The sequence below is a fragment of the Cnephaeus nilssonii genome (genome assembly GCF_951640355.1).
Source record: "Cnephaeus nilssonii genome assembly, chromosome: 5".
Classification (NCBI taxonomy): domain Eukaryota; kingdom Metazoa; phylum Chordata; class Mammalia; order Chiroptera; family Vespertilionidae; genus Cnephaeus; species Cnephaeus nilssonii.
The window spans coordinates 107381071-107408202 of NC_137076.1; the positions used below are offsets into that span (position 1 = coordinate 107381071).

General features: G+C 62.2%; 1 protein-coding gene across 1 annotated transcript in view; it reads right to left on the reverse strand.

Moving 5' to 3' along the window:
- The window catches only part of SDK1 (sidekick cell adhesion molecule 1), a 591771-nt gene that overhangs the window by 102108 nt on the left and 462531 nt on the right, over positions 1 to 27132 (reverse strand). The window contains exons 6-13 of the mRNA XM_079771197.1: positions 18380 to 18491; positions 17615 to 17805; positions 10777 to 10860; positions 7241 to 7432; positions 5321 to 5437; positions 4736 to 4903; positions 2872 to 2974; positions 865 to 1041 (exon numbers count right to left, since the gene is read on the reverse strand). Coding sequence (XP_079627323.1) covers positions 865 to 1041; positions 2872 to 2974; positions 4736 to 4903; positions 5321 to 5437; positions 7241 to 7432; positions 10777 to 10860; positions 17615 to 17805; positions 18380 to 18491 — 1144 coding nt within the window. The remainder of the gene's footprint in view (positions 1 to 864; positions 1042 to 2871; positions 2975 to 4735; positions 4904 to 5320; positions 5438 to 7240; positions 7433 to 10776; positions 10861 to 17614; positions 17806 to 18379; positions 18492 to 27132) is intronic.

A 27132-nucleotide genomic window follows, 5' to 3' on the forward strand; every position in this document is an offset into this window, starting at 1 on the left:
ACTCATCCCAGTGTCTGTGCTCAAGCCTGTCTACCACTGAGCATCCCCCCGGCCTGCTCCCGGGATCCACAGGCCAATGAGGCGTGGCCTGTGCTCACTGCTCAGGCTCTGGTCCGGGGGTGAGCTTTGTCTAGAGGACCCTGGCTGGGGGGTGAGTCCAGCAGGCAGGCCTCTCCCACTGCCTTTCCTCGGGGAGGCCTGCCTGCTCCCTGGGACGCAGCGGGGCCCGGAGCTGGCTGCTGCGCCCCCTCCCCCCTCCCCCCGCCCGCCCCCACTCTGCTTCTTCACCGGCGGGTTTACTCTTGTACGGATGAGCTCGGGAACGTCTGCGAGGACAGCGTTTCCACAAAGGAGCTGAATGCGGTGCCAGCCGCCTGCCGGGAACGGAGGGAGTCACGCAGGAGAGAAGCGGGACCCGGGGCCGGGCCAGACCAGAGGCCGGCGCCATCGCAGTCGGTCCCTAAGGAGCTCATGGGGAGTGCTGCCTGGCGCGGGGGCAGGCGCCGGCTGAGACGCGCCCTGCTGGCTGCCAGGTCCGCCTCCTGGCGGGAGGCCCTGCCGTCTCGCCTACTGGAAGCTCCGATGGGCGCTCGGTGGAAAGTGGCCTGTCACTCAGTGCCCACGGCAGACAGGACCTCGCCCGGCAGAGCCGCTGGGGGACAGAACGCGGGGTCAGCGAGCGCCCGTCAGCGAGCCCTCCGGAACGAGGTGGAGCCCCCTAAGGACGCACCTGAGGCCTGAGGCACGGCCACTGGCCACTGGCGGAGAGCCACGGAGGGCGGCACCCGGGTGAAGGGCAGCCGGGAGGGTGCGTGGCCTCTGGGAGGCGCCCTCAGAGCCGGTGGGAGGGGACACGGTACTCACATCACCTCCAGCCGGGCCGTCCGTGAGTCGCTGCCGCCCTCGGAGGTGATCTCGCAGGTGTAGTCTCCGATGTCGCCCGACCACGTCTGGCTGATGAGCAGGGACCCGTCCTGCTCCACCAGGACCCGGGAGCTGCTGGGCGGGGCGAGGACCACGTTGTCCTTCCTCCAGACGTAGCTGCGGCCAAGCACAGAGCCCGGGTCAGAGGGCGGGAGGGTCTGGCGCTGGCCCCTCCGTCTGTGAAAAGGCGCGCTGGGGCCTGGGTGCACCGACCACTTCACCTGCTCTTTGAAAGGGTGAGTTCTACCCCCTGTGGGCTGTACGATAAAAAGGGTGAATTCTACCCCCTGTGGGCTGTACGATAAAAAGGGTGAGTTCTACCCCCTGTGGGCTGTACGATAAAAAGGGTGAGTTCTACCCCCTGTGGGCTGTACGATAAAAAGGGTGAGTTCTACCCCCTGTGGGCTGTACGATAAAAAGGGTGAGTTCTACCCCCTGTGGGCTGTACGATAAAAAGGGTGAGTTCTACCCCCTGTGGGCTGTACGATAAAAAGGGTGAGTTCTACCCCCTGTGGGCTGTACGATAAAAAGGGTGAGTTCTACCCCCTGTGGGCTGTACGATAAAAAGGGTGAGTTCTACCCCCTGTGGGCTGTACGATAAAAAGGGTGAATTCTACCCCCTGTGGGCTGTACGATAAAAAGGGTGAGTTCTACCCCCTGTGGGCTATACGATAAAAAGGGTGAATTCTATCCCGTGTGGGCTATACGATAAAAAGGGTGAATTCTATCCCCTGTGGGCTATATGATAAAAAGGAACAAAAAGAGTCCTTGGCTCAGTGGATAGAACATCAGCTGCAGACTGAAGGGTCCCAGGTTCGATTCCGGTCAAGGGCACATGCCCGGGTTGCGGGCTTGACCCCAGTGTGGGGCGTGCAGGAGGCAGCCGATCAATGATTCTCTCTCATCATTGGTGTTCCTCTCTCTCTCTCCCTCTCCCTTCCTCTCTGACATCAATCCTATATAATAAAAGGCTAATATGCAAATTGACCGAATGGTGGAACGACCGGTCGCTATGACGCACACTGACCACAGGGGGAGTGCCACGCAGCCAGAAGCCGGGCTCACGGCTGGCGAGCACCGCGGTGGAGGCGGGAGTCTCTTCCTGCCTCTGCGGCAGCGCTAGGATGTCACCACCTGTCACACCTGTCGCTACGAGCACTGCTCCCCCATTCCCAGGAAGGGCCTGAGGGACAGGTGCTGCCTGCACCGGGGCGAGGGCTGTCTCACCCCCGGAGCGGAGCCCCCGGGTCCCGAACACAGAGCAGGTTGCACGCATACACATGTGCACTGTTTGCCAAACACGTGCCAGAGACGAGCAAGAAGCCAGCCGTCTCCGAGTGCAGCTAAACCACATGTGCGCATGTGCCGCCGCCCCTCTGCTGGGGTGAGCCTCCCGAAAGCGGGCACCTCCCGGCCGCCCGGCCCCTCGCTGACGGCACGCCTCTGCCCCCGGCCGAGGGCACGTGCCCGGATGTGCGGAGTTAGGACCCAGGCTCGAGCCTGTGTCTGACAGTGAAACCCATTCTGCAACCACGAGTCCGGGAAGAGGCTCGCCACGGCGGCCTGTGCTTGCGCCACGCGCTGGCCACTGCGCCACACGGTGTCATGGCCTTCCCAGTCTGAGCTCCAACGGGACGGCCTGCAACTCCTTCAGACCGCCCAGGCCCCACCCTGCCGTCACCCCGACAGACTGTGGTGCCCCCTCCCCTGTGCGGCCCCTCATCTGCGCCCACAAAGGGCACTGCCCCGAGGCCGGGTGGACGCCGCCCCCTAAGTGATGCACAAGGCGGAGCGGCGACTGGGACCCGTGTGATTAACGGTGGAGCCGCACCGCATGGCGCCGTGACCTGCGGCTGAAATCAAAGTTCCTGAATTCTCCCTCTGGTCTCAGCCTCCCTTCCCGAGCCCACGGAATACGAACACCCCCACAGGGGACGGAGGAGCTACCGGAGGGAGACGCGGGGGTCGTGCGTGGCCCCGCAGCGCAGCGTGGCCGTGGTCCCCTTGATCACCACGCGGTCCTCAGGGGGCGTGACGATGGATGTTCGATCTGAAAACACAAGTCAGAGCTCAGACACTTACAGGCGTGAGTGCCTCCTCCCTCCGGGGCAATGCACTGGGCACCTGACCTCAAAACCAAGTTTCCTCTCATCCCGGCCAGCCGCCGCCCAGGGGAGGGAAACGCCCTCCCACGCAGCCGGAGCCAGGCCTCTGCCCCCCCCCCCCCAGGCCACCCCGAGGGTCCAGGTCCCGGAAGAAGTGGGAGGGGAAGGCGGCTGCGATGTTTATCAGGTCATCCGCTCCCACTGCCAGGAAAGCATCCGTTTCCCCAAGATCACCGGCACCCCGGACTTCTGCCGGCCGCGCAGCACCCCGGACTTGCAGAGCGCTTCATTCATTACGCTGCTACTCAGTCCTCACAGCAGTCTGCGACGCTGTGGCATCACACCCAGTTCTCAGGACAGTGGTGCTCAGAAATGCCGGCTGCTGGTGCCACGGAGCTGGAGTGGCCTACGGCCCAGGGCAGGCCTGGACTCCGCCCAGACCAGGCGCCGCCACAGCGGGAGCCCGGGTGACAGCCACGGTGTGCACAGCCCGAACTTGGGGGTCACACATGGGGTTCAGGGCAGCAGCGGGTGTGCGGGAGGCATCTCGGAGCATGCGTTTCCGGGGGGGGGGGGGAGAGGGGATGGGGCTGCCGGTGCTGCGGCTGCACAGACCCCGGGGCACGTGGGGAGGGTGCCCGCAGCCACCGCGGCTCCCGCATCCACCGCGGTTCTGACCCTGGATCTCAGCAGAGCCACACAACTGCCGGGCCAGTGACCCAGCGACGTGCAGACGCCAGTTTGTAAAGGTGAGGTTGGTTTTAGGGACAACGATGAATCAGGAGTCGAACACCGAAAGGAACAACCCCTCTGCAGCACCTGACCGTCGAGGGGTGACCGGAAGGCAGTGTTCTTAGAGCTCCTGACAGGTTAGGAAGGCCGTTTACCCGTGGAAACCATGGAAACCAGAGACACCTCCACGGGCACGAAGCAGAGCCCGGGGGCTTTTCCCGAAGGATGGCGTGGCGACAGACGGCTCCCTCGCGCCAGTTAGCGTTTCCCTCCTCACAGACGGACGGGGAGTCTGTGAGCGAGCACAGATGAATCGGCTCGTCTTGCTTTTGTGAACAGCGCTGTTTTAGCGAGATAGATACGGCCGCGGGGAGGCGGGGACGCTCACTGGTGAGCGAGGCTACGGGGGTGGGGTAGGAATGCTTGCTAAGCCAATCCTTACGCTCCGGAAAACAACTTCTTCTGCATTTCAGAAACCCGTGTTATAGATAAAAAAAGAAGAGTCAAACGTTGGAGAAACAAACCTCTCTCTCTCTCTCTCTCTCTCTCTCTCTCTCTCTCTCTCGGTTCATGCCTCATACCTAGGGAGCATTCATAGTTCATAACCTAGGAGTGTTCGAGTTGGTTACAATGATAACAGAAAAAAAATATACTCTCTCTAGGATTTTAATTCTTGATTTGGTTTCCTCGAATAACCTGCTGTTTGCTATGGGAGCCACTTGGGGACAATATCCCAACTGCACCGACTTGAAAAGCCAATCTCTCCTCTCCCGAAGCCCCCTTTAGATCTGGGACACACTTTCTAACTGTTCTTCGGACACGGACACGTTAGTTACTGAACAGCTTCCTAGAAATGAGCTGTGACAACCCTCCTCCTCGGGGTGAACCGGAGTGCGGACACCGGGAGGTCCCTGAGCAGAGGACACGACGGAGAGACCAGGGCTGAGGCGGAGCCCGCGGGGCTGGGTCCTTACTCCACACGGTGAGCGTGGCCGACGCGTTCAGGGACCCCTCCGTGTTGGCTGCGTAGCAGGTGTAGGTGCCGGCATCTTGGATGGAGACGGGGCTGATCTGCAGGCCCCCGGATTCCAGCAGCGTGAACCTGGGAATCCGCACGGAGCCGCTGGCCAGCACGTGGCTTCCTGAGACCGGAGAGGAGACAGGCGCGTCAGAACCCAGGGCTCGAGGGAGGGCCACGCTCAGGCCACAACCAAGAAGCAAGTCAAGGAGATGCCAGAACGAAGGGGACCTGTACCCACGGACACAGCCACAGCAGGTCCAGCGCTAGTCACAGCAGCGCGGACACCCTGCCACGTCCCTCTGGGGCCTGTCCTGCCCGTCTCTACGCTGGTGCGCATTGGAGACGCTCTCATGCGCTCTGATCCCATCTCACTCCAGCGAGAGAAAGCCTATGACAGACAGAGGGCCTGCCGCCTCCCATTTGGCCTCCCGGTCCCCGCCGCCAGCTGGGCCCGCGCACAGGCTGGGCCTCGGAGCTGAGGAGCCTCCTGCGCTGCCCCGCCCCAGCGCGGCGGGTCCGTGTGAACCCCACTGCCCACCTCTCCTCCAGGTGATGGCGGGTCTGGGCGCCCCGGACACCTCGCACCTCAGCGTGGCCGTCATCCCGTCCGTGACCGTGGTGTCTGCCGGAAGCTGAGTGAAGGCTGGTGCGACATCTACGTGAGGAGGTGACAGGGACAGGCTCAGGCGGGTCCCTCGGAGGGACTGTCCACGTGGATTTCCACAGGACTGAGCGCTGGGTAACCAGTGCTACCCCTGGAACCCGCGAGGGGTGCCTGCACCTCCCGCCGCCCTCCCGGAGCTGCCGATCCTGCCGGCAGCCCGCAGGGACCCGCCTCCTCACGGCTGTCCCCAGGCCCGAGGGATGCGGAGGGCGGGACACTCATGCTCAATCGTGTTTGTTAAACGAACACACCAATATTGATTGTGCTACATTGTATTTTCATCCCATTAAAGGTTTTAATTTGAAAAAAAGCCCCTTTTGCTACACCCTACACTTACAAATCATAATCATTTATCTGTTCACTCTCCAGTTGCCATGGTAACCAGCGTATGTAGCACGTTCATTTAAATTTCCAATCTGATCTTTGCAAGAACCTTGTGAATTGGGCTGGGTTGGTTCCATTTTGATGACAACACTGAGGCTGAGACATTAAGTAGAGCTTCCCAGTCTCTCAATAGAGAAAAGGTTGGCCCCCACAGCCCGGGGGCCGAATGCAGCCCTGTGCCTGCTTTTGTCAATAAAGCTTTATTGGAACACAGCCACGCCCACCCGCCCTGTGCTGGTTTTATCAATAAAGCTTTATTGGAACACAGCCACGCCCACCCGCCCTGTGCTGGTTTTATCAATAAAGCTTTATTGGAACACAGCCATGCCCACCCGCTCTGTGCTGTCTGTGCTGCTTTTATCAATAAAGCTTTACTGGAACACGGCCACGCCCACCGCTCTGTGCTGTCTGTGCTGCTGTCCTGCTCCAGCAGAGCTGAGTCGCTGTGACTGAGACCATGCCCTCCAAGCTGAACCGACTTTCCGTCTGCCCTTTTAGAAAGCGTGCCAGTCCCGCCCGTCCCACCGTGGCCCGCCGCTGCCAGGTCTGCTTTAAATAATTCTAATGCACCAAACTCGGTTTCCGGCTAAGTGCCCAGTGCTATTTCTACTGTTTGAAGGCATTTTGGTTTCCTACGCTCCAAGCTGGACGATAAACTCGACCCCTGGGCACAGTTCAAGGAAGGGAGCCCGGTTTGCTGAAGCGTCGCATCAATCTTAGGTTCTGTCCGCCTCTGTGGGCTCCACCGGGCGGCACACACGGCATCGACCGCTTCCTCCAAAGGCTCTCCCCGAGGAGACCAGCATTTTCCCTCCGAAAGGGCGAACGTGCCCGTGTAGTTCCCTAGTCACCCGGTTCTACTCTGTCTCAAAGCGGGGAGACGTACGGGCCCGGAGAAGAAACCATGTCGGACGGAATCCTCCTTCGTGTGCGAACAGCGTCACAGCTGGGGGGTTAAGGAGCGAAGCACAGACACAACGAAACCTCCCGTCATTCCAGCTTTCCGGGGCCCCATATGTCCGTCAACGGGGTAAGAGGAGGCTCACAAAAGAGCTATGATCGCTCAATAAAACTACAACCGAGAATGAATATTTAAAAAGTGGAAAAATTATCTCAAGGAAAAGAGTAGGAACGAGCTGTTCACTCAACGTCCAGAAAAGCGGGTTTCCTACTTCTTGGTGCAGGGGCCTCAAGTGCTGGGTCCCCGCTACCCGCTGAGAGCAGGCGGCCCCCCGGGACAGCCATGCGTTCGCGCTCCGCGTCTGCAGAGGAGGCGAGGGGCTTGGGTGCTGCAGTCACCTGGGCACCACGCCCCGCCCGTCACCGAGGGGCCGAGCGGGTGTGACCCCTCTCTGAGTGTGCCACGCGGGGCCGCGGCCGGGAGCTCCGGCTCTGGGGGCCGGTACTCACTGGTGACGTCCAGGTAGGTGGAGGTCTGCACCTCGCCCCCTTCGTTGCTGGCAAAGCACTGGAAGATGCCGGAGTCACGGGGCCGCAGCCGCTCGATGCGCAGGCCGCCGGGGAGCAGCCGGTAGCGCGGGTCCTGGAGCTGGCCGAGCGGCACGGCGTCCTTGTACCACCGCAGCCGGGGCAGCGGGGCCCCTGCGTGGAGGCAAGAACCGGGCGTCACAAACTAAATTTCGGGAATCTCTTACAGGAGGAAGGAACGGCAGTATTTTATTTAAAATACGTTTTTATTGACTTCAGAGAGGAAGGGAGAGGGAGAGAGAGAAACATCAGTGATGAGAGAATCATTGATCGGCTGCCTCCTGCATGCCCCTCACAGGGGATCCAGCCCGCAACCTGGGCATGTGCCCTGAGCAGGAATCGAACTGTGACCTCCTGGTTCATAGGTCGACTCTCAGCCACTGAGTCACGCCGAAACGGCAATGTTTTAACAGGCACTTCAGGTGATCCTCTTCTCACCTGACATGAAGCAATGGACCCAGCGCGGCATCGGGGGAGGGGAGGAACACCCAGCCCCGACACGACCCTTCCAATGCCCTGCGCCTGCACCCGGAGAAGCTGCCAGAGAGCAGCCCTGAGCCCCAAGACCACAGTCCTGAACTGGGGCGGGCGCAGCGCCGGCTGAGGCCCCAGGAAAAGTGCGGGAGCAGCTGGGCTATTTCCACACCTCGGCGGCCCGTGCCTCAGTTTCCCTCGCTGTAAACGTAGCTTAGAGAAAACACGTCCGCGCGGGGCACGGGGGGACGCACACTCAGGTCCCTCGACTTCAGACGCTGGAGTAAAAGATGCCTCCTTCTCATAAATAAAGTTAATGTCGTGGAATATTTCAAGATGATGTATTCTCGGATCCTGTTCTTTGCCTTAATTATGTTTCCTGTCACATTTTATTAAACCAGGAAATTAAAAAAATCCATTTCAAGGTAAAAGCATAACGACTCGTGTAAAACCTCATCACGGTGGTTCCACGAGGCAGCTCTCCCCGAGAGGAGCCGCTGGGTCAGAATGAAAAGAAAGCGGCAAATTCCACACCGGCCACGCCGCGTGGAGAACCTGTTCACGTGTTTATGTCTGCGCCTCACACGCTGTTCGCCACGGAAGCCGTGCCAAGGGCTTCCTCGTCAGGGGCAGCGCTTCCGACCGGCACTTACTGAGAGGTGGCTGTGGGCATGGAGGGGCGAGCAGGGCTTCCCTTTTGGGGCAATTTCAGGTCAAAAGCAGGATCTTACCCCCACGCACTGCAACGCTAACTGCTTAGCTTCCCTTTCAGAGTCATCGGCCTGACAAAGCTGGGTTTACTCAAGAGGGGACGGTGTGACCACCGCACGGGACATAATTCCATGTAAGATCCGCGTTCCTCTTTGTCCTCCCCCCTCCCCGGCTCAGGGAGCGGGACGGAGGGACAGGGGCGGAGCAGGGCCCTGCACCCGGCCTCCCGCCTCCCCGAGGACTGGGGCTGAGACCAGAGCTGCTCGGCAGGACCGGCTGCCGCAGACACAGTGACGGGGGAGGGACTGCGGCTGACCCTCACTGGCCATCGGCACTGCGCCGAGGGACGCCGCCATCCTTCTCAGAAACGAGAACACGCGTGGGCACCCACAGCTCTTAGGTCTCAGCTCCACGTCCGGGGCTCAGCTCTCGTGAGCAGCCGGGGTCCTGGCAGAGCCCTCGCCGTGGAGCTCACGGATTCGGTTGCACCCCGCCTCCATGTGGCCCCAGACGGGTCACCTGCCCGGTATGTAATGACGACCCCTTCACGCCAGACGCTGGCGAAGGTTTCACAGGAGGCACCGCACCGCGTCGCCTGGGCCTGGCCCCGAGCACGTGGCTGGGCCTTGCCTCCCGGGCCCTGTCCGTGTGAACAGCGAGATGACAATCTCCCCGGCGACTCACAAAGGTCTGGGAATGCCCCCTCCAAGTCTCAGGAGGAAAGACCGCTCCTGAGGGGGCCAGACAGTAACGTAAGAAGGTCCCTCTGTTTCCTGACCGCGCCCAGCACCGACGCAGCCTGTGCTGACGCAGCGCCCAGAGAGCCCGGCTCAGGGTCAGTGTGGCTCCCTGCGCTGCGGGGTGGGAATGGCGCAGCGGCGGCTAGCAGTCACGGGGCCTGACTAACAGGAAAAGGCGACCCAGTGCTGAAACGGCAGAAACACAGAGATGTCCTGTTCAGAGAATTTACGGCATCTCTGTCTACAGAGCGACGTGGCTGTGGGTCCGCATCACCTGTGGATGGGAACTAGCTTCCTGCCCTCGGAGTGAGAGCACAGCCTACACCAGGCCTCCTGTGCTTCCTGTATCAATAGTACCTGCCCCGCTTTGCAGGTGAGGGAGCAAGGTCAAGTACCTTCCCAGATCAAGCACCTTCCCAAGGTCAACTACTTCCTCAGGATCAAACACCTTCCCAAGGTCAAACAACCCCCCAGAGTCAAGTACCTTCCCAAGGTCAAATACCTCCCCAGAGTCAAACACCTCCCCAGGGTCACACACCTTCCCAGGGTCCAACACCTCCCCAGGGTCAAACACCTTCCCAGGGTCAAACACCTCCCCAGGGTCCAACACCTCCCCAGGGTCCAACACCTCCCCAGGGTCAAACACCTTCCCAGGGTCAAACACCTTCCCAGGGTCAAACACCTCCCCAGGGTCCAACACCTCCCCAGGGTCCAACACGTCCCCAGGGTCCAACACCTTCCCAGGGTCAAACACCTCCCCAGGGTCAAACACCTCCCCAGGGTCCAACACCTTCCCAGGGTCAAACACCTCCCCAGGGTCCAACACCTTCCCAGGGTCAAACACCTCCCCAGGGTCAAACACCTCCCCAGGGTCCAACACCTTCCCAGGGTCAAACACCTCCCCAGGGTCCAACACATTCCCAGGGTCAAACACCTCCCCAGGGTCAAACACCTCCCCAGGGTCCAACACCTCCCCAGGGTCAAACACTTCCCCAGAGTCAAACACCCCCCCAAGGTCCAACACCTCCCCAGGGTCACACACCTTCCCAGGGTCCAACACCTCCCCAGGGTCAAACACCTCCCCAAGGTCAAACACCTTCCCAGGGTCAAACACCTCCCCAAGGTCAAACACCTCCCCAGGGTCACACACCTTCCCAGGGTCCAACACCTCCCCAGGGTCAAACACCTCCCCAGGGTCACACACCTTCCCAGGGTCCAACACCTCCCCAGGGTCAAACACCTCTCCAGGGTCAAACACCTCCCCAGGGTCCAACACGTCCCCAGGGTCAAACACCTCCCCAGGGTCCAACACGTCCCCAGGGTCAAACACCTCCCCAGGGTCCAACACGTCCCCAGGGTCACACACCTCCCCAGGGTCAAACACCTCCCCAGGGTCACATGCACAGCACCTGCGTTCTGCACAGTCCCTGTTTCTGACATTGCTCTCAACGTGTCCCTCCAGTGATGACGACTGCCCTGGAGAATGCCCTGGGTCCCTCCACATCACGGCCGCTCAGCAGCCCCCACACTCACCCATGGCTTCACACGCCATGTCCACGGTCTCCTCCACCTCCACCACAATCCGACTCGCGGGCTCAGCAGTGAAGTACGGTGGCTCTTTAGACAAGAAAACACAGAATCCGCTCAGCAAGGAGGCCTACGTCAGAGACCCTGCAGCCTCGAGGCGGGACTCTTGTTAAAAACTATTTTTGTCTGGACAGTGTGGCTTAGTGACTGAGCGTCGACCTATGAACCAGAAGGTCAGGTTCTGATTCCCGGTCAGGGCACCTGCCCGGGTTGCAGGCTCCATCCCCAGTGTGGGGCGTGCAGGAGGCAGGCGATCAATGATTCTCTCTCATCATTGATGTTGCGCTCTCTCTCTCCCTCTCCCTTCCTCTCTGAAATCAATAAAAAAAAATTAAAAAATGCATTAAAACACAATTTTTGAAAACTTCATCCATTACCAGTGTGCGCACAAACTCTGAACGAAATGAGCAGAGGCCAGATGTATATTCTCAGGACTCAGGCAGCAAATTACTACTCAGGGCAACGGCTACTTTTCAGCTTGTGGGCTTGAATCATGAACCGTCTTAACTCCGGCTTCAGCAGGACTATCCTGAGGGGCTCATAAAGGCGGATATTTACAGCCCAGTGTTTCATAGGCCAGTTTGCTCCCGTATCTAAACTAAACACAACTCCCGCGGCGTGCTGGGGTCCGCACCAGGCTCCGGCCTGTGCCGCGGGACAGTGCAGTCTAGTAACATACTCTCTCAAGTCTCAGCAGTTCTCCTCCAAAATACAGATTTAACACTCCAACGCGACGGCAAATAATAGCTGAGAGCAGGAAGAAAAAGGGCCTCGCATCCATCTTTAGCAGCGAACTCTTCGCCACTCGCATACCTCTGGGCACTGCACTGACCTATTCAACCGAAAAACCCACAGAAATAGTGGTTGCACTAAACAATGAATTTCCTTGGAGAGTAAATGGCAGTATTTTTTTTCTCAGTTTATTCAGCAGGAATTCAGCAGTGGCCTGGCCACGCGCGTGGAGTGTTCGGGTGGCCGTGATCTCATCATCCTGATGACAAAGGCTGTGTGCTGGCTTTCCGAGTGATAATTAATCCTGGGCCTGCCTGCCGGAGGTCATGCTCGCTGTGACTTTGCAACGTGCTGAACGGGGACACCACAGCCTGGCGAGCCTCCTGCAGCAGCTGTGCCCTCAGAGCAGGCAGAGCCTAAAGGACGATCAAGAGGCACAAGAACTTTGCGTTTTAAAGAAACGATGACGGAGAAAAGGCCACGGTTCCTTGGGGGGGCAGTTAGGTATCAATTTTGCAATTCCCCGGCTCATTCGAGCGGACAGTCTGCGCCTGGCGGGAGAGGGGTCAGAACCTCTGCTCTGTGTGCGAGTGCGGACCCGTGCGGACCCGGTGGACCTGTGCGGACCCGGTGGACCCGTGCGGACCCGGTGGACCCGTGCGGACCCAGTAGACCCGTGCGGACCCGGTGGACCGGCCCAAAGAAACACGCCGAGCCCGCCACCTGTCTCCTCAGGCTGCTCCTCGGCTCGTAGGCGCACACTCGCCGTCTCCGTCTCCTTCAGTGGCCTCGACGGCAGCAGCATCTCCCTCCGCTGCCCGGCTCATCCTGCCCGGCGCGGCACGCCCGACGCCCCTGTGTGCTGCCCTCTGATTGTAGGGGTGAGTGGGGCGGGGGATCAACATCTGCCTGGTTAATTAGTCTTCCTTTCCTACGGGCAACACTGCAGCTGAGTGGGGTGCAGGTGCCTGCAGTTGCAGGAAATGGTGGAGACGGATACTGCGGGTCCTTTCCTCAGTCTCCTTCCCTGGCAACACCTGCAGACCTGCCGCCGGCACCCCCAGTCAGCGGCGAGGTGATGCCCTGAAGCAGGCCGTGCACCTGCCCCGTCTCCGTTTGCTGGTCCTCGCGGGCGCGGGCACGTGCGTTTAGTTTCACGCAATGTCATCGCCCGCGTAGGTGTGGGTGTCGCCACAAGGCCCCGACACCCCGCTCTTCGGTAAGCACCCCTTCCAGCGTCTCCGGCACTGCGCCTGGCCCATCTCCATCACCCCGTCTTTCCCGATGCTACGTGAGCAGGACCACAGGGCAGGCCCCGGAGCAGCATCCTGCACCCGGCGGCGTCCTGCACCCGGCGGCGTCCTGCACCCGGCGGCGTCCTGCACCGGGCGGCGCCCTGCACCCGGCGGCGCCCTGCACCCGGCGGCGTGCCCTTGCGATTCATTGAAGAGCAGTGGCTCCTCGAAGACGGAAAGGTGTCCCTGCGCCTGGGCGCGTCCACAGACCACACAGCGCCCGCGGTGGCGAGGCGATGCCTGGGGCGGGACGGCTCTCTCAGTCGCAGTGCCCACGGGGTCCCGGGTGAGGGAGGGGCTGGTACGGGTCACGCTCACACTGACGCCACGGCCCGGGCTCTGGGACGGCGCGTGAAGCAGCAGCCGGGCCAGCAGCCAGGCTTCCGGGAGGGGGGGGGGGCCTGCACCGGGCGGCCACACTCCTCTGCGTGGTGGGCGGGCCCTGCCCCGCTCGGCGGTGGGGGCGGAGGCTCTGCTGGCAGCGCAGGAGGAGAGCCCCGGGTCTGTGCCTTCTCCTGTGGCTGAGGACACACCCAGGGCTGGTGGGGAGGAAAGCTCCCAGCACCACCAGGGCAGGGTCACGAGGGTTCAGCCGGGTTAGGGTCACGAGGGCTCAGCCGGGTTAGGGTCACGAGGGCTCAGCCGGGTTAGGGTCACGAGGGCTCAGCCGGGTTAGGGTCACGAGGGCTCAGCCGGGTTAGGGTCATGATGGCTCAGCCGGGTTAGGGTCACGAGGGCTCAGCCGGGTTAGGGTCACGAGGGCTCAGCCGGGTTAGGGTCACGAGGGCTCAGCCGGGTTAGGGTCACGAGGGCTCAGCCGGGTTAGGGTCACGAGGGCTCAGCCGGGTTAGGGTCATGAGGGCTCAGCCGGGTTAGGGTCATGAGGGCTCAGCCGGGTTAGGGTCATGAGGGCTCAGCCGGGTTAGGGTCACGAGGGCTCAGCCGGGTTAGGGTCACGAGGGCTCAGCCGGGTTAGGGTCACGAGGGCTCAGCCGGATTAGGTTCTGAGGGTCAGGAGGGACCACGAGCCCCAGCCTGTGCTGGTGCCGCACAGCGAGGCCTCCCCACGGGTGGCGGTGCCCGCACTTGGCCTGGTGCCCCTGTTCGGGCCGAGGGATGCAGCGGGCAGCAGGGAAGTCTCCGGGCGGAGTGAAGAGCTGCACGCGTCTGTCTGGCCTCACCCGCGAGAACGAGAAGTAACTGGAGCCCCTCTGTCTGGCTTTTTCCATCCGATGTCCCTACGAGAGCCCGCCCCGGCCGCCCGTGACGCCTGAGGCTGGGGCGCTGCCGGAGGACCCCCGTCTGGGACGGCCGGGCGCGGGTGATCATCTCCCCGTCTCTCCACACGGACAGAGCCCCCGGCTTTCCCCGGGGACTCAGACCCAGTCCCCCATCACAGCACTTTCTGACGAATAAAGGGATCCACATCGACATCGCAGAAGCCAGGGTGCTCCTGCGCCTTTAAAAGCCGGATGGGGGGGCGGGGGGGGGAACTCTAGGTAAGCGTCTGCCTTGAATTCAGATGCAAATGCAGAGCCCAAGTTCATTAACGGTCAAATATGTTAGACAGGAACGCTGATGGAGACACACGTTCTAGTTCCAGGAGATACATTCTCCCGTCGCTGAGGGCGCGAGGCCGTCCCGTCTAAGGAGACGGAGCCACGGACTCCAGTTCTGTGCCGCCCACAGGTGCGCGCTCACGCAGCCTCCGACGGCCCGGTGGGAGCCCTCGGGAGCGGGGTGCGTTCACGCCGCGGCTGAACAGGATGAGGCGGGACCCAGCCTGCCCTCTGGGCGCTGCGAAATCTTCCCCCTCGTGTCCAGGGGCCGGCCGGTTTGCGTGGAGGGCACGTGGCAGTCACGTTTAGGCCACGGGCCACGTGCTAATGACGGAAGGCAGGTGCCGCGCTCCAGGCCCTTTCAGGCGGTGTTGCGCCTCTGCTAACTGCTGAACACACAGCCTCCACTCTGACTTCCTTCGCAAGTGGCCCACGGCGCGGTGTGTCACCGAGGGGCCACGGCTCTCGGAAGGGCTCCTGCACATTCGCTCTCCTGGGGCCTCCCCTTTGCCCCCCAGAGGAGGGAAGGGGTAGGGGGTCCCCTCCCTGGAGCAGGCGGCATGGCCACCTCTCTGCAGGGCAGGCCGCGACGACAGGGCCCGGCGCGCAGGAGCAGGGGCGGCGGGCTGGGCCGATGGGAGGAGGGCCGCCCTGGCCCGTGTCGGGCCATCGGTCACAGTCTGAACGTCACCGAGTTCCCCTCGCCGCGCGCGAGGCCACGTCCCGACCCGCCACCCTCCAGCGCTCCGAGCAGCGGATGCCGCTTCCCCTCTGCTCCCGGCCAGGCCGGCACGGGGCTCGCGCTCTTACATTTAATGGAAGGCAGCATCGGACACCTCCTGCCTTCCTTCTGGTCCAGAAACAACAGCAACAGAACCATCTCTGAGCCCGGACCATGACAGATGCGAGCCACGGGGAGCCTGGGCCGAGGCCACACAGGGAGGTGACCTCCCGACAGGCCTCCCGCTGCGGCCCAGGCTGGGTCAGAGGCTCAGACCGGCTCTTGGGTTCGTGATTTTCTTGGCAAAGAGAGCAGGATACGCTTGGGAGATGGACTAAAGGTCACCTCCCTGCGTCGGGTTAAAGGTGAAGCTGGGGTGTGTGACTGCTCTGTCCCAGGGAAGGCGTGGGCCGCACCCAGGCCCAGTGCTGCCCGAGGGGGACCCTTACCTGTGAGGCGGAGGAGGGTTACTGTGATGGGAGGAGGGTTACTGTGATGGGAGGAGGGGTTACCTGTGATGGGAGGAGGGTTACTGTGATGGGGAGGAGGGTTACTGTGATGGGGAGGAGGGTTACTGTGATGGGGAGGAGGGTTACTGTGGTGGGGAGGAGGGTTACTGTGATGGGAGGAGGGTTACTGTGATGGGAGGAGGGTTACTGTGGTGGGGAGGAGGGGTCACTGTGATAGGAGGAGGGTTACTGTGATGGGAGGAGGGTTACTGTGATGGGAGGAGGGTTACTGTGATGGGGAGGAGAGGTTACTTTGATGGGAGGAGGGGTTACCTGTGATGGGAGGAGGGTTACTGTGGTGGGGAGGAGGGTTACTGTGATGGGAGGAGGGTTACTGTGATGGGGAGGAGGGTTACTGTGATGGGAGGAGGGTTACTGTGGTGGGGAGGAGGGTTACTGTGATGGGAGGAGGGGTTACCTGTGATGGGAGGAGGGTTACTGTGGTGGGGAGGAGGGTTACTGTGATGGGAGGAGGGTTACTGTGATGGGAGGAGGGTTACTGTGATGGGAGGAGGGTTACTGTGGTGGGGAGGAGGGTTACTGTGATGGGAGGAGGGGTTACCTGTGATGGGAGGAGGGTTACTGTGATGGGAGGAGGGTTACTGTGGTGGGGAGGAGGGTTACTGTGATGGGAGGAGGGTTACTGTGATGGGAGGAGGGTTACTGTGATGGGAGGAGGGTTACTGTGGTGGGGAGGAGGGTTACTGTGATGGGAGGAGGGGTTACCTGTGATGGGAGGAGGGTTCCTGTGGTGGGGAGGAGGGTTACTGTGATGGGAGGAGGGTTACTGTGATGGGAGGAGGGTTACTGTGATGGGAGGAGGGTTACTGTGGTGGGAGGAGGGTTACTGTGATGGGGAGGAGGGTTACCTGTGATGGGGAGGAGGGGTCACTGTGATAGGAGGAGGGTTACTGTGATGGGAGGAGGGTTACTGTGATGGGAGGAGGGTTACTGTGATGGGGAGGAGGGTTACTGTGATGGGGAGGAGGGGTCACTGTGATAGGAGGAGGGTTACTGTGATGGGAGGAGGGTTACTGTGATGGGAGGAGGGTTACTGTGGTGGGAGGAGGGTTACTGTGATGGGGAGGAGGGTTACCTGTGATGGGGAGGAGGGGTCACTGTGATAGGAGGAGGGTTACTGTGATGGGAGGAGGGTTACTGTGATGGGAGGAGGGTTACTGTGATGGGGAGGAGGGTTACTGTGATGGGGAGGAGGGGTCACTGTGATAGGAGGAGGGTTACTGTGATGGGAGGAGGGTTACTGTGATGGGAGGAGGGTTACCTGTGATGGAGAGGAGGGTTACTGTGATGGGAGGAGGGTTACTGTGATGGGGAGGAGGGGTTACTTTGATGGGAGGAGGGGTTACCTGTGATGGGAGGAGGGTTACTGTGATGGGAGGAGGGTTATTGTGGTGGGGAGGAGGGTTCCTGTGGTGGGGAGGAGGGTTACTGTGATGGGAGGAGGGTTACTATGATGGGGAGGAGGGTTACTGTGATGGGGAGGAGGGTTACTGTGATGGGAGGAGGGTTACTGTGATGGGAGGAGGGTTATTGTGGTGGGGAGGAGGGTTCCTGTGGTGGGGAGGAGGGTTACCTGTGATGGGAGGAGGGTTACTATGATGGGGAGGAGGGTTACTGTGATGGGGAGGAGGGTTACTGTGATGGGAGGAGGGTTATTGTGGTGGGGAGGAGGGTTCCTGTGGTGGGGAGGAGGGTTACTGTGATGGGGAGGAGGGTTACTGTGATGGGAGGAGGGTTATTGTGGTGGGGAGGAGGGTTCCTGTGGTGGGGAGGAGGGTTACCTGTGATGGGAGGAGGGTTACTATGATGGGGAGGAGGGTTACTGTGATGGGGAGGAGGGTTACTGTGATGGGAGGAGGGTTACTGTGATGGGAGGAGGGTTATTGTGGTGGGGAGGAGGGTTCCTGTGGTGGGGAGGAGGGTTACTGTGGTGGGGAGGAGGGTTACCTGTGATGGAGAGGAAGGCCTTGGCTCGGGCTGGTTCGGCCGTGCTCCCGGCCAGCGCCGCCTCGCAGACGTACTCGCCAGTGTCCGTGGACGTAGGGGTGCTGATGGCCAGGCGCCTCCCGAAGCTGCGGAGCCCGCTGGTGAGTGTCACCCCGTTCCTCTTCCAGCTCACACGCAGCTCCTCCAGGGGCCTGGGGGAGCGAGGGCATCCGTGAGGGGACCGTGCGTCCGTGGAGGTGGTGACAGCAGCCCGGGCCGGGCAGGAGCCTGACAGGGCCCTTTCTGCGGGGCCGCTGGGGGGACAGCGGACGCCCGAACCATCCGGACGCCCCTCTCTCCCTCCCGCTCCGCTCAGCGACGCTCTGCTCGGGCTAATGAGCAAGGACAGCTAACCGCGGCCGCAACGGCCCCTGAGCGCTAATGGCTGCACTGCTCAGGGTGACAAGGCGGAGGGTACGTGCTGCTGGGGGCTCGGCCCCGGGGGAGCTGTGGCCCCGGGAACTCGGTCCTGGAGCGAGGACACTGGGACTAGAGAGGGGCGGCCTCTCCCTCCTCAGCCAGACCGAGGCGCCCCTCCAGGCCCCGCAGCTCCAGGGGAGTATGTTCTGTGACCCCGGAGGCCTGGGTCCTGGGCTGCCCCCCCCCCCCAGCTGTGCTCACAGCCCAGCTGCGCCAACAGGACGCCGTGGCGGGGAGCTCGCACCCCTGGGAGGGTCTCGGTGCTGTCACTTTGGGTGAGCGTCCCGTGGTGGGCCGGCCACGTACCTGGCATTCGCTATGCACTCCAGGGTGACCTCGCTGGACCCGGCCACCACGCTGCGGTTGCCCGGGGCGATCACGATGACGGGGGCCATGGCTTCGGGTGCAGCGCCGTCCCCTGTGGCGACAAAGCACAAGCCACGAGCGCTCCTGAGTACAGGGGTGAGGACCGGAACCGGCCACCGAGAGGTACTGGCGGGCTCTGGTGGGACGCCCGGATCTCATGCCCCATCGTGACCCCCCGTGGGGAGGCCTGGGGGGCCCTGCCCCTGGCAGGTGCGTGGAGCCTGGGGGGGGGGGGTCCCCAGCCCATAGCCTTACACACCCGTCCTGACGGGATCGGGGCTGGAGCCTGCGCTGTGGCTGTGGAACCCCGCGGGTCGGATCGGGCTTCTGCCTGCTGAGCTTCCCCAGGTGCCTGCTGCTTTACGCGCCTTTAATTGGTTTACGACTTTGCTTCTGGAGTCACCTGTCTGCCCACCGTTTTACCGTCTGTTCCGTTCCACAAACCGCCCGCGCCAGGCACCCGCTGGGCACTGTCAGACAGCGGCCCCCAGCACAGCCCGCGCATGGAGCATCGGCCAAGCCCCTCCCGAGAGCGCCCTGGACCATCCCTGCGAGCGGCCGCGATGAGCGGTTCTGCTCAGACCTCTCCTGACAAGGGAGAAAAGAATGACACATTTTTGCCACTTTTCTCTGAAATACATGTAATATCCACATTAAAGTGCTCACGGCACACTTCACTGCCGTGTATTTAGGGGAAATGAAGACCGATCCAACATTTCTAGAACAGGAATTTCAATTTAAGGGCGGAGATGGGCGAGCCTGGAAATCAAACACATGTAAATGCGAACAAAAGCCTTTCATCTAGTGCTTAGGAGGGCAGCGGCGGGCACGGGGGCACGCGAGGGCGCTGGCCCTGGGCTGGCAGAGCCAGCAAATGCGTTTTGTAAAGGTCTCTGCACTGAGCACACGGGCGTGACGCCGAGTCTCACGTGTCCGTGGGGTCCCGGAAAGCTGCCTCCTCGCACCCTGCGGCTCCCTGGGGGCGTGGCCTCCGGGGCCTCCGGGGAGACAGGGCAGGGACGGTGGCGGCTGGCAGGCTTCTAGGCGATGCCATCGGCACAGTCGCAGTGGGACGAAGGACAGAGCTGATGCCGGCCAGGTTAACCGCCGCCGTCACCTGTGAGTGGCCGAGGAGGAGCCACGACCTGAGGAGCAGCTCCCTGCAATGGCTCTGTGACGTGCGGGGCAGGAGAGCCGAGTGCGGAGGGGCCGCGGCCGGCGCTCATGCGGCATCGATCGGAGGAAGCCTGCTCAGCACTGGCCGCCGCCCTGGGGGACGGTCCCCTGGCCGCTCAGCCTCGCCGGCACGCTGACCCTGAGGAACGGGCCCAAGGCCAGTGCCAGTCCTGCAGGGACATGTGGGACGCACGGGTGGGCCGCCAGGGAGTCGCCACGGCGATGGAAGTCGAGGCCCCCCACTGTGACTGCTCTGGAGCGGTACCTGCTCTGTGCCCACGTTCGCAATACAAGTGCGGCTTCGGGCCCCTCGCCCTATGGGGTCCGCAGGGCACGTCACGCGCCCGCCTGGCTCGGGGCTGGTAAATGTCAGTCTGTTCGCAAACTCCCGACCTCCCGACCTCCCGACCGCCGCCTGCGCTCGCCAGGGAGGCATGACCCGCCCGTGACATGCGTCGGAGGCGCAGGTGAGGAGGTGCCGGTGGAAATGTCACCGTCCCCAAAGAGGGTGTTGGGGACACACACAGGGTCGCTGGGAAGGTGACCTTGACTCCGGGCCGCTCTCTGGGCACAAGCAGAGCAAGGGCTTCTGTGTGATCTGGGCCTGCGGCCGCACCCGGCCCTCCCCGCAGCACGGACGTGCTCACCACAGAGCTCGCTGCTGGGCCTCCCGCGCCAACCGTGGTTTCCAGATGCAGCCAGACCCGTATGTGCACGTGGACTAAAGAGCAGCACAGCGAGGCTCAGGGACATGCCCCCACCCCCCCGGGAACCCCACCCCCGGGAACCTGCAGCTTCACCTCGGCCCGTGGGCAGCTCACTGCCTCCCGCAGGGACCCGCGTCCCAGGGTGCAGAGCCCTCTCCGGGGCCACTCGCGCTCAGTGGGCGTCCGGCCTGCCTGTCTGTCTGTCCACTGCAGGTGCTGACACTGCAAACAGCAGACAGGCGGGAGCAGGCAGTTCAGTCCACACGGTTAATCACCCCCATTTGCAGCTCCGGCCCCTCCGTGACCAAGTCCGCGCCCGGCGTCCCCACGCCGAGACCTTCTCCCCACGGTCATGCCTCCATCCAGGGCTGCCTTCCAGACACGGCTTCCCTCCGGCCCCCTGTCGCCTCCCCTCCTTTGTCGCGTGGGCCCAGTCTCTGCCTCCTTGAGTGCTTGTCGGTGGCTTTACTTCTCTTCCTGGTGGACGCGATCATGGGGGTGCATTCCTCACGCGCCACGCTGGCGTGCCTCCCACATTTTGCTCCCACGGTCAGTTTGGGAAGGAAGCTGCGGAGACGAACGCCGAGGCATCCTTAGCAGAACAAGCCCGGCTCCTCATTCCTGCCGTCCCCTAGGATTTACGACACGATGAGCACTCCACAAATCTCAATGATGGCGCAATTCTTCATCCATTTTCTGCAGTAACGAGTCACTCCTACCTCCACCGGAAATATTGCCCTCTCCTTCACTGCTCTACATTAAAAAGCAGTTCTAAAATCCCAAATGCCACCGGATTAGGAATTATTTCCAAGAAGAAGGAAGACAGAGTGGGAAGAGGGAAGGGGCGGTGTTTACCGAGCCCCGCACGGCACGGGACCTGGTGCTGAGCGGGCCCCTCTACAGACGCCAGCCGCTGCAGCGAACCACAGCCAATCCGATATCGATTCTCTTCTAAGAGCACCGAGGCCCAGGGTCACATGACTCGGGGTGAGAGCGGGTTTGGGTGCAGGAGCGACGGGCCCGAAGTTCAGAATCCCGCTTTCCCCGGTGCCGCCGCCTCCTCTGAGCGCGGCCGTGGTCAGTTCACCAGGAACCACATGACCCGGAGCGCCCCTCCCCAGCGGTTCCGGGATGGAGGCTTTTCCATCGGATCATTGCCTGGACGGGCTGGGAGGCAGGAGGTGAAGAAATCGAGTGGGAAGAGATTTGGGCGGAGGCAGCAACGCACGCCGGGGAGCTCCTGGGGGAGGCAGGGGCCTGGACGGCCTCTCTGCAGCTCTGAGAACAAACAATCCCGCAGCGGCGGGGGTGGGGGGCTGTCCACCCCCCCCCCGCCCCCCACCTGCCCAGTCCTGGTGCCGAGGCTCAGCGGCAGCAGGTGTCCCGGCTGCACTTAATCAGAAAGTCCCTTAAAGACGTGGGGTCTCTCCAGCAGAAGACTGAGCTGGGGGCCCAGCGGGTGAATGGACAATGGAGACACCGTGCCCGGTGAGAGCATCATGGTGACCCGGAGTCGCAGCAGGGACACAGGAGGGGCGGGAGGGGGCGGGCGACCTTACGGGAAGTGAGGAAGGGAACCAGCCTCGTGGCTCTCGGGCGCCGGGCATCCAGGCCCAGGGGAGCTGGGGCGTGGGGCGGAGGAGCCGAGGAGGCGCGGACTGCCGGCGCTGCCCCGGGTTCCTCTCCTGCCGGACGGTGTCGGCCACGTGGCTGCTCCTCTCAGGACACGTGACCATGAACGCAGGACCCTGAGGAGCTGCCGCCCATTCACAGCTCAGAGCCCACACGTGGGGCCCTGACCCCATACACACCCCAAACTCTCTTGTTACAAACACCCGGTGCACCGCGGAGGGCCCCACGTGTGTACCCCCCAGTGTACCCCATGGAGGGCCCCCCAGTGTACCGCGAGGCCCTGGTGGGGCGGCGCAGGACCGGGTCACCTTTTGCTCAGCTCTGCAGCCCGCCTCCGCACGCAGGCTGGCCGGGCCACTCGAGCCTGCGCCCCACAATGGAAGTGCCGCGTAACTGGCCGGCCTTTTGTGACTCCTGACAACCCGCACCCCCCCCCCCCCCCACCCCCCACAAGCGAGGTGCTGCTGCTCTGTAGCGACGGCGAGTGGAGCCTGCGGCCTTCCCTGCACCATCAATGCCAGGCAGGGGGCGGGGTGCTGGCCTCGTGCAGCCCGGGGGTGGGGGGGGGGGGGAATGACCGCTTCCTCGTGGAAACCGCCCCAGCGGAAGGTGTGAAGGCAGCGGGCAGACCGGGTCACCCCCGGCCCCACAGGTGCTTTCCCAGGCAGAACGGGGCCCTTTAACAGGCACTTCATCGTGAAAACGGACATAAACAGCGCAATTCTCTACCGATCAGAAACATCCTGTTGCTAAATAGGAAGTTCCTCCAGCCATTTAACAAACATTCTTTCTGATTTCAGAGAGGAAGGGAGAGGGAGGAGAGAGAGGAACATCAGTGACGAGAGGGAACCATTTATCGGCTGCCTCCCGCACGCCCCTCACTGGGGATGGAGCCCGCAGCCCGGGCAGGTGCCCTGACCGAATGGAACCAGGACCTCCCGGTTCACAGGCCGACGCTCGGCCCCGGAGCCACACCGGCGGGTCTCCGTGCTTCCTGTCTGCCACCCCGAGCAGGAGGGAGGGAACGCGCCGTGTCTCCCTTTCAGTTTTATCTCCACACGCGCCTCCATTTTTTATCTCAATCCGCTTCTGGACTTTTCTATTGACAGGAGACGATAAATAAAATAATGTGGCAGTTTGACAAACAGTCCAGCAGTTTTTCTTCTCATTTATAACACATTTGAAAACTCGTACATTTGGAAAGGAATGGAACGTAACAGAATGTATTTCCATCGGCTTTTCACCGGGCGGGGGAGTGAACGTGATGAACGGCAGCCCGCAGTGGCGGGTTTATTCATTTGGGGGTGCGCGCACACGGTAACCACGGGGCAGGCGTGCGGATCCGGGACCGCGGGGCGGCTGATGGAGCGATGATGATCCCCGGCGCAGAGGGCCACCTGCTTCCCATTCACACACGTGAGCGCGCCGTCTGCCCGTGACTGGGGGGAGAGCTGCGGCCGGCGAGGAGCGGGCCTGGTGCGGTCGGGGCGGGCTGCGGTGAGAGGGACTGGTCATCAGGTCAGGTCAGTCTTCCGAACGGCTCTAAGGTCACTGTGCCCGGGCGCTGGGGGAGGGATGGGAGAGCCAGCGTGGGGAAAGCAGGAGGCGGGGGAGACTGTCCGAGGCACAGTCATGTCACTTTTGGTGCCAATAATAGATGCCCTTGAACAACTGTGTCAAGCATGCACATCTGGGCGTGGAGCCCAACACACCAGGCAAGTGGTGCCCAGCCCCCTCCCCGGCCCGAGGCCATCATTGAGGACAGCGGGACCCTGCAGGGAGCCTGGCGGGGCCTCCCCCCGAGCTGAGGGCTCCGTGGCCAAGGACACACAATGCCCAGAGGCTCCAGGAGGCCGGGCGGGAGGAACAGCACCGCATCCCGCCAGCAAGCGGAGGGCGGGGCCAAACACACGGCCCTGGTGAAGGACCCGCGGCCGTCGTCGTGGGACGCAGGCTGCCCTGACCAGCAGCGTGTCCTCAACAGCAAGACAGAGCCGCCCCCTCCAGACGAGGCCCTGAGCACCCACCGGGCCCGCCCACTGTCAGCTCTTCGGAGGGTGTGGCACCCACACACCCGGGAGCCTGGGCGCACAGCCCGCCTCGCAGCTGCCTGGCAAACGGGATGCACCTGCTTACCTCCCGGTGGGGGGGGTGCCACCGTTTCTCCCCAAAGGCTTGCACAGAGAGGGCAGTGCTCTGCTCCCAGGACACGCATGGGGGTATGTGCCAGGCGCAAACCTGGCCCAAAAATCAGGTGTTCGTTATGGAGCGTGTGACTCCCTAACAGGATCTGTGACTAAAAAGGTACCTTTAACACACGAAACACATCAAACCAAGAGAGAAGTCCAATCCGAGTCCCCGGGGCAGACAGAAGCGCCTTCACACCGGCCGGAGCACCGGAGAGAGAGGGCAGGGACGCGAGGCGGCAGACAAAGGGCGCAGCGTGTTGGCAGGACTTGTCTTCGTCACAACAGGGCCGCCGCCGTCAGGGGCCGTGAGGGTCTTAGAGAACCAGACGGCACGGACGCCGTTGCTCTTGCCACAGATGCCGCCGCCGTTCAACGCCGGGACAGAAATCCTGGCACCCAGGCTCAAGGGAAGGTCCCGCTGGTTCTGAAGAAGCCGGGGGGCGGGGGGGGGGGCCGCACTGCTGGGGGCACAGGGCCTGCTCTGTGAGGACCGCCTGATTGGAACCACAGAAAACCGGGAGCTCTGTATGCATGCCGCCCCGCCGTGTGCGGGCGCAAAGCGCCGAGGGGCCAATGTCCCGAGACCCAGGTTTCTCGAGGTTCCGCGTCCTTCCCAGAAGGGGATCCAGGCCAACAGGTGACCTTCTCCCCATTATCTCACACAAGCCTGACACCGAAGTAACACCAGAACTTTGAGTGAGAACCCCAACACCAAACACTCCCATCTACACGTTTGGTGTTTCACAGACGAACGTGCAGAGCAGAAGGAAGTGCTCATCCATCACATGGCGTTTCTTACGAACTCCCAGCTGAGCGCAGATGTTCCTACAGATACACTGACATGACGGACACTCCCTCTGCCGCCTTTGGGGTACCGAGTTCTTGGTAACGTCACCTCAGAGGGGCAAGCGCTGGGACAGCCGGGCGGGCAGGGTTTCTCTCCCAGCCTTCCGGAAGCACCTGGTCCCCAAGCAATGAGCAGCCCGCAGCCAGCTCCATAGATAACCAGTCCGTCACCCACAAGCCTTTCAAAGTCATCCCAGGGACAGGGCAGCATTCTGTCTGCAGACACCAGCAGCAAGGAACCGGGCCCTCCGGAGGGCGGGGCGGGACCCTTAGCCACCTCTACCTGCGCCCTCAACACCGTGCTGGGCTCAGCCTGAGTGGAGAGCCTGGCCCTCGGGCTCAGCACACCTGGCTGCAGAGCAGTGCCACACCCCACCTGAGCACACAGGCCACACCCCTCTGAGCACACAGGCCACACCCCTCTGAGCACACAGGCCACACCCCTCTGAGCACACAGGCCACACCCCTCTGAGCACACAGGCCACGCCCCACCTGAGCACACAGGCCACACCCCTCTGAGCACACAGGCCACGCCCCACCTGAGCACACAGGCCACACCCCCTCTGAGCACACAGGCCACACCCCTCTGAGCACACAGGCCACACCCCTCTGAGCACACAGGCCACACCCCTCTGAGCACACAGGCCACGCCCCACCTGAGCACACAGGCCACACCCCTCTGAGCACACAGGCCACGCCCCACCTGAGCACACAGGCCACACCCCTCTGAGAACACAGGCCACGCCCCACCGAGCACACAGGCCACGCCCCTCTGGGCGCGCAGGCCACGCCCCTCTGAGCGCACAGGCCACGCCCCTCTGAGCACACAGGCCACGCCTCCATGTGAATGCACAGGCCACACTGCAGTGGGGGTTTGACTTTTCCCTTGGCCTCTCTCACTCCCACTCGGGCGCCTGCTTTCTCCCCGTCCATCCCTGGGGACGCGGTGGGCCCCTGTCCTCGGCGAGGAGCACAGCGAACAAGGCCACAGAAGGAGCCAGGGCGCGGGCGGGTGAGAGTGAAGCGTGAGGAGCCGCCGTAACTCTGGTTCCCCACCTCTGCTTTTGGTTAGAGGTTGCTTTATGAGAATCACCCCGGGGGTCACAGTAGAGGCACAAACAAATCAGGAAATCTGAAGAGAGAAAATCTCTCTCCTGTCCTGCCCGAGCTCCTTTAAATGAATGCCGCGGTCCCGCAGGGCGGGAATGAGTCCTCAGCTGGAACAAGACATTTTCTGCTATGACCCCAGGTTATCTGTTTAAACCAACTGATTCTCTACCCAGCCTGCTGCGAAGCAGGCTCCTTAAAAAATGCCACTCAATCTCATTTATATTTTGCTCTAAAATCAGCACCAACAATAAATCTCAGGTTGATGACAGAGAGGAAGAGCACGTAAGGCAGAAAGCGAATATAAATGAGCCCCAACGCAGCTGCGATCCCTCCCAGGACACACGCGTGCACCCCCACAGAGCAGGGAGGGCATGTGCTGCTGGTAGAAGGGACAGGCAAGCGCCCACGCAGACGGGAGGGCAAGTGGGTAGAAATGCCGTCCTCATCCCCTCTGTGGGGTGTTCACACGTGTGAGGGAGGAGGCTGGGCAGGGGGGCTCCTTACAATGTGCCGTCGACGCCGACTCAGCACACCCGGACCATGCACATCGCGACTCCCACGTGGATGTCTGAGCGCACACCTCACACCCTCGGCCACACTGCTGTCATTTATTTACTTATTAAATGTTTTCATTGGTTTTCCAGAGAGAGGAAGGGAGAGGGAAAGAGAGCTAGAAACATCGATGAGAAACATCAACATCGACCGGCTGCCTCCTGCACGACTCCTGCTGGGGATTGAGCAGCAACCCAGGCATGCGCCCTGACGGGGAATCGAACCGTGACCTCCTGGTCCCTGGGCGGGCGCTCACCACTGAGCCACGCCGCCGGGGCGACGCTGCGGTTTTGAAGCAGCCTGGGCGTGGCTTCCTGTGAGGCAGCAGGAAAGGAGAACGTGTAGAGAACCCACCGGAAGCGGGGAGTCAATGGCCGGCCGGCGCACTAGGCCCTCCCACCGCCCTGTCCCACAGCCTCCGCAGGAGGGTGCCGTCTGGCTGCTGAGAGTGTGACAGTCCCTGCTGAGTCCCGGACCAGGT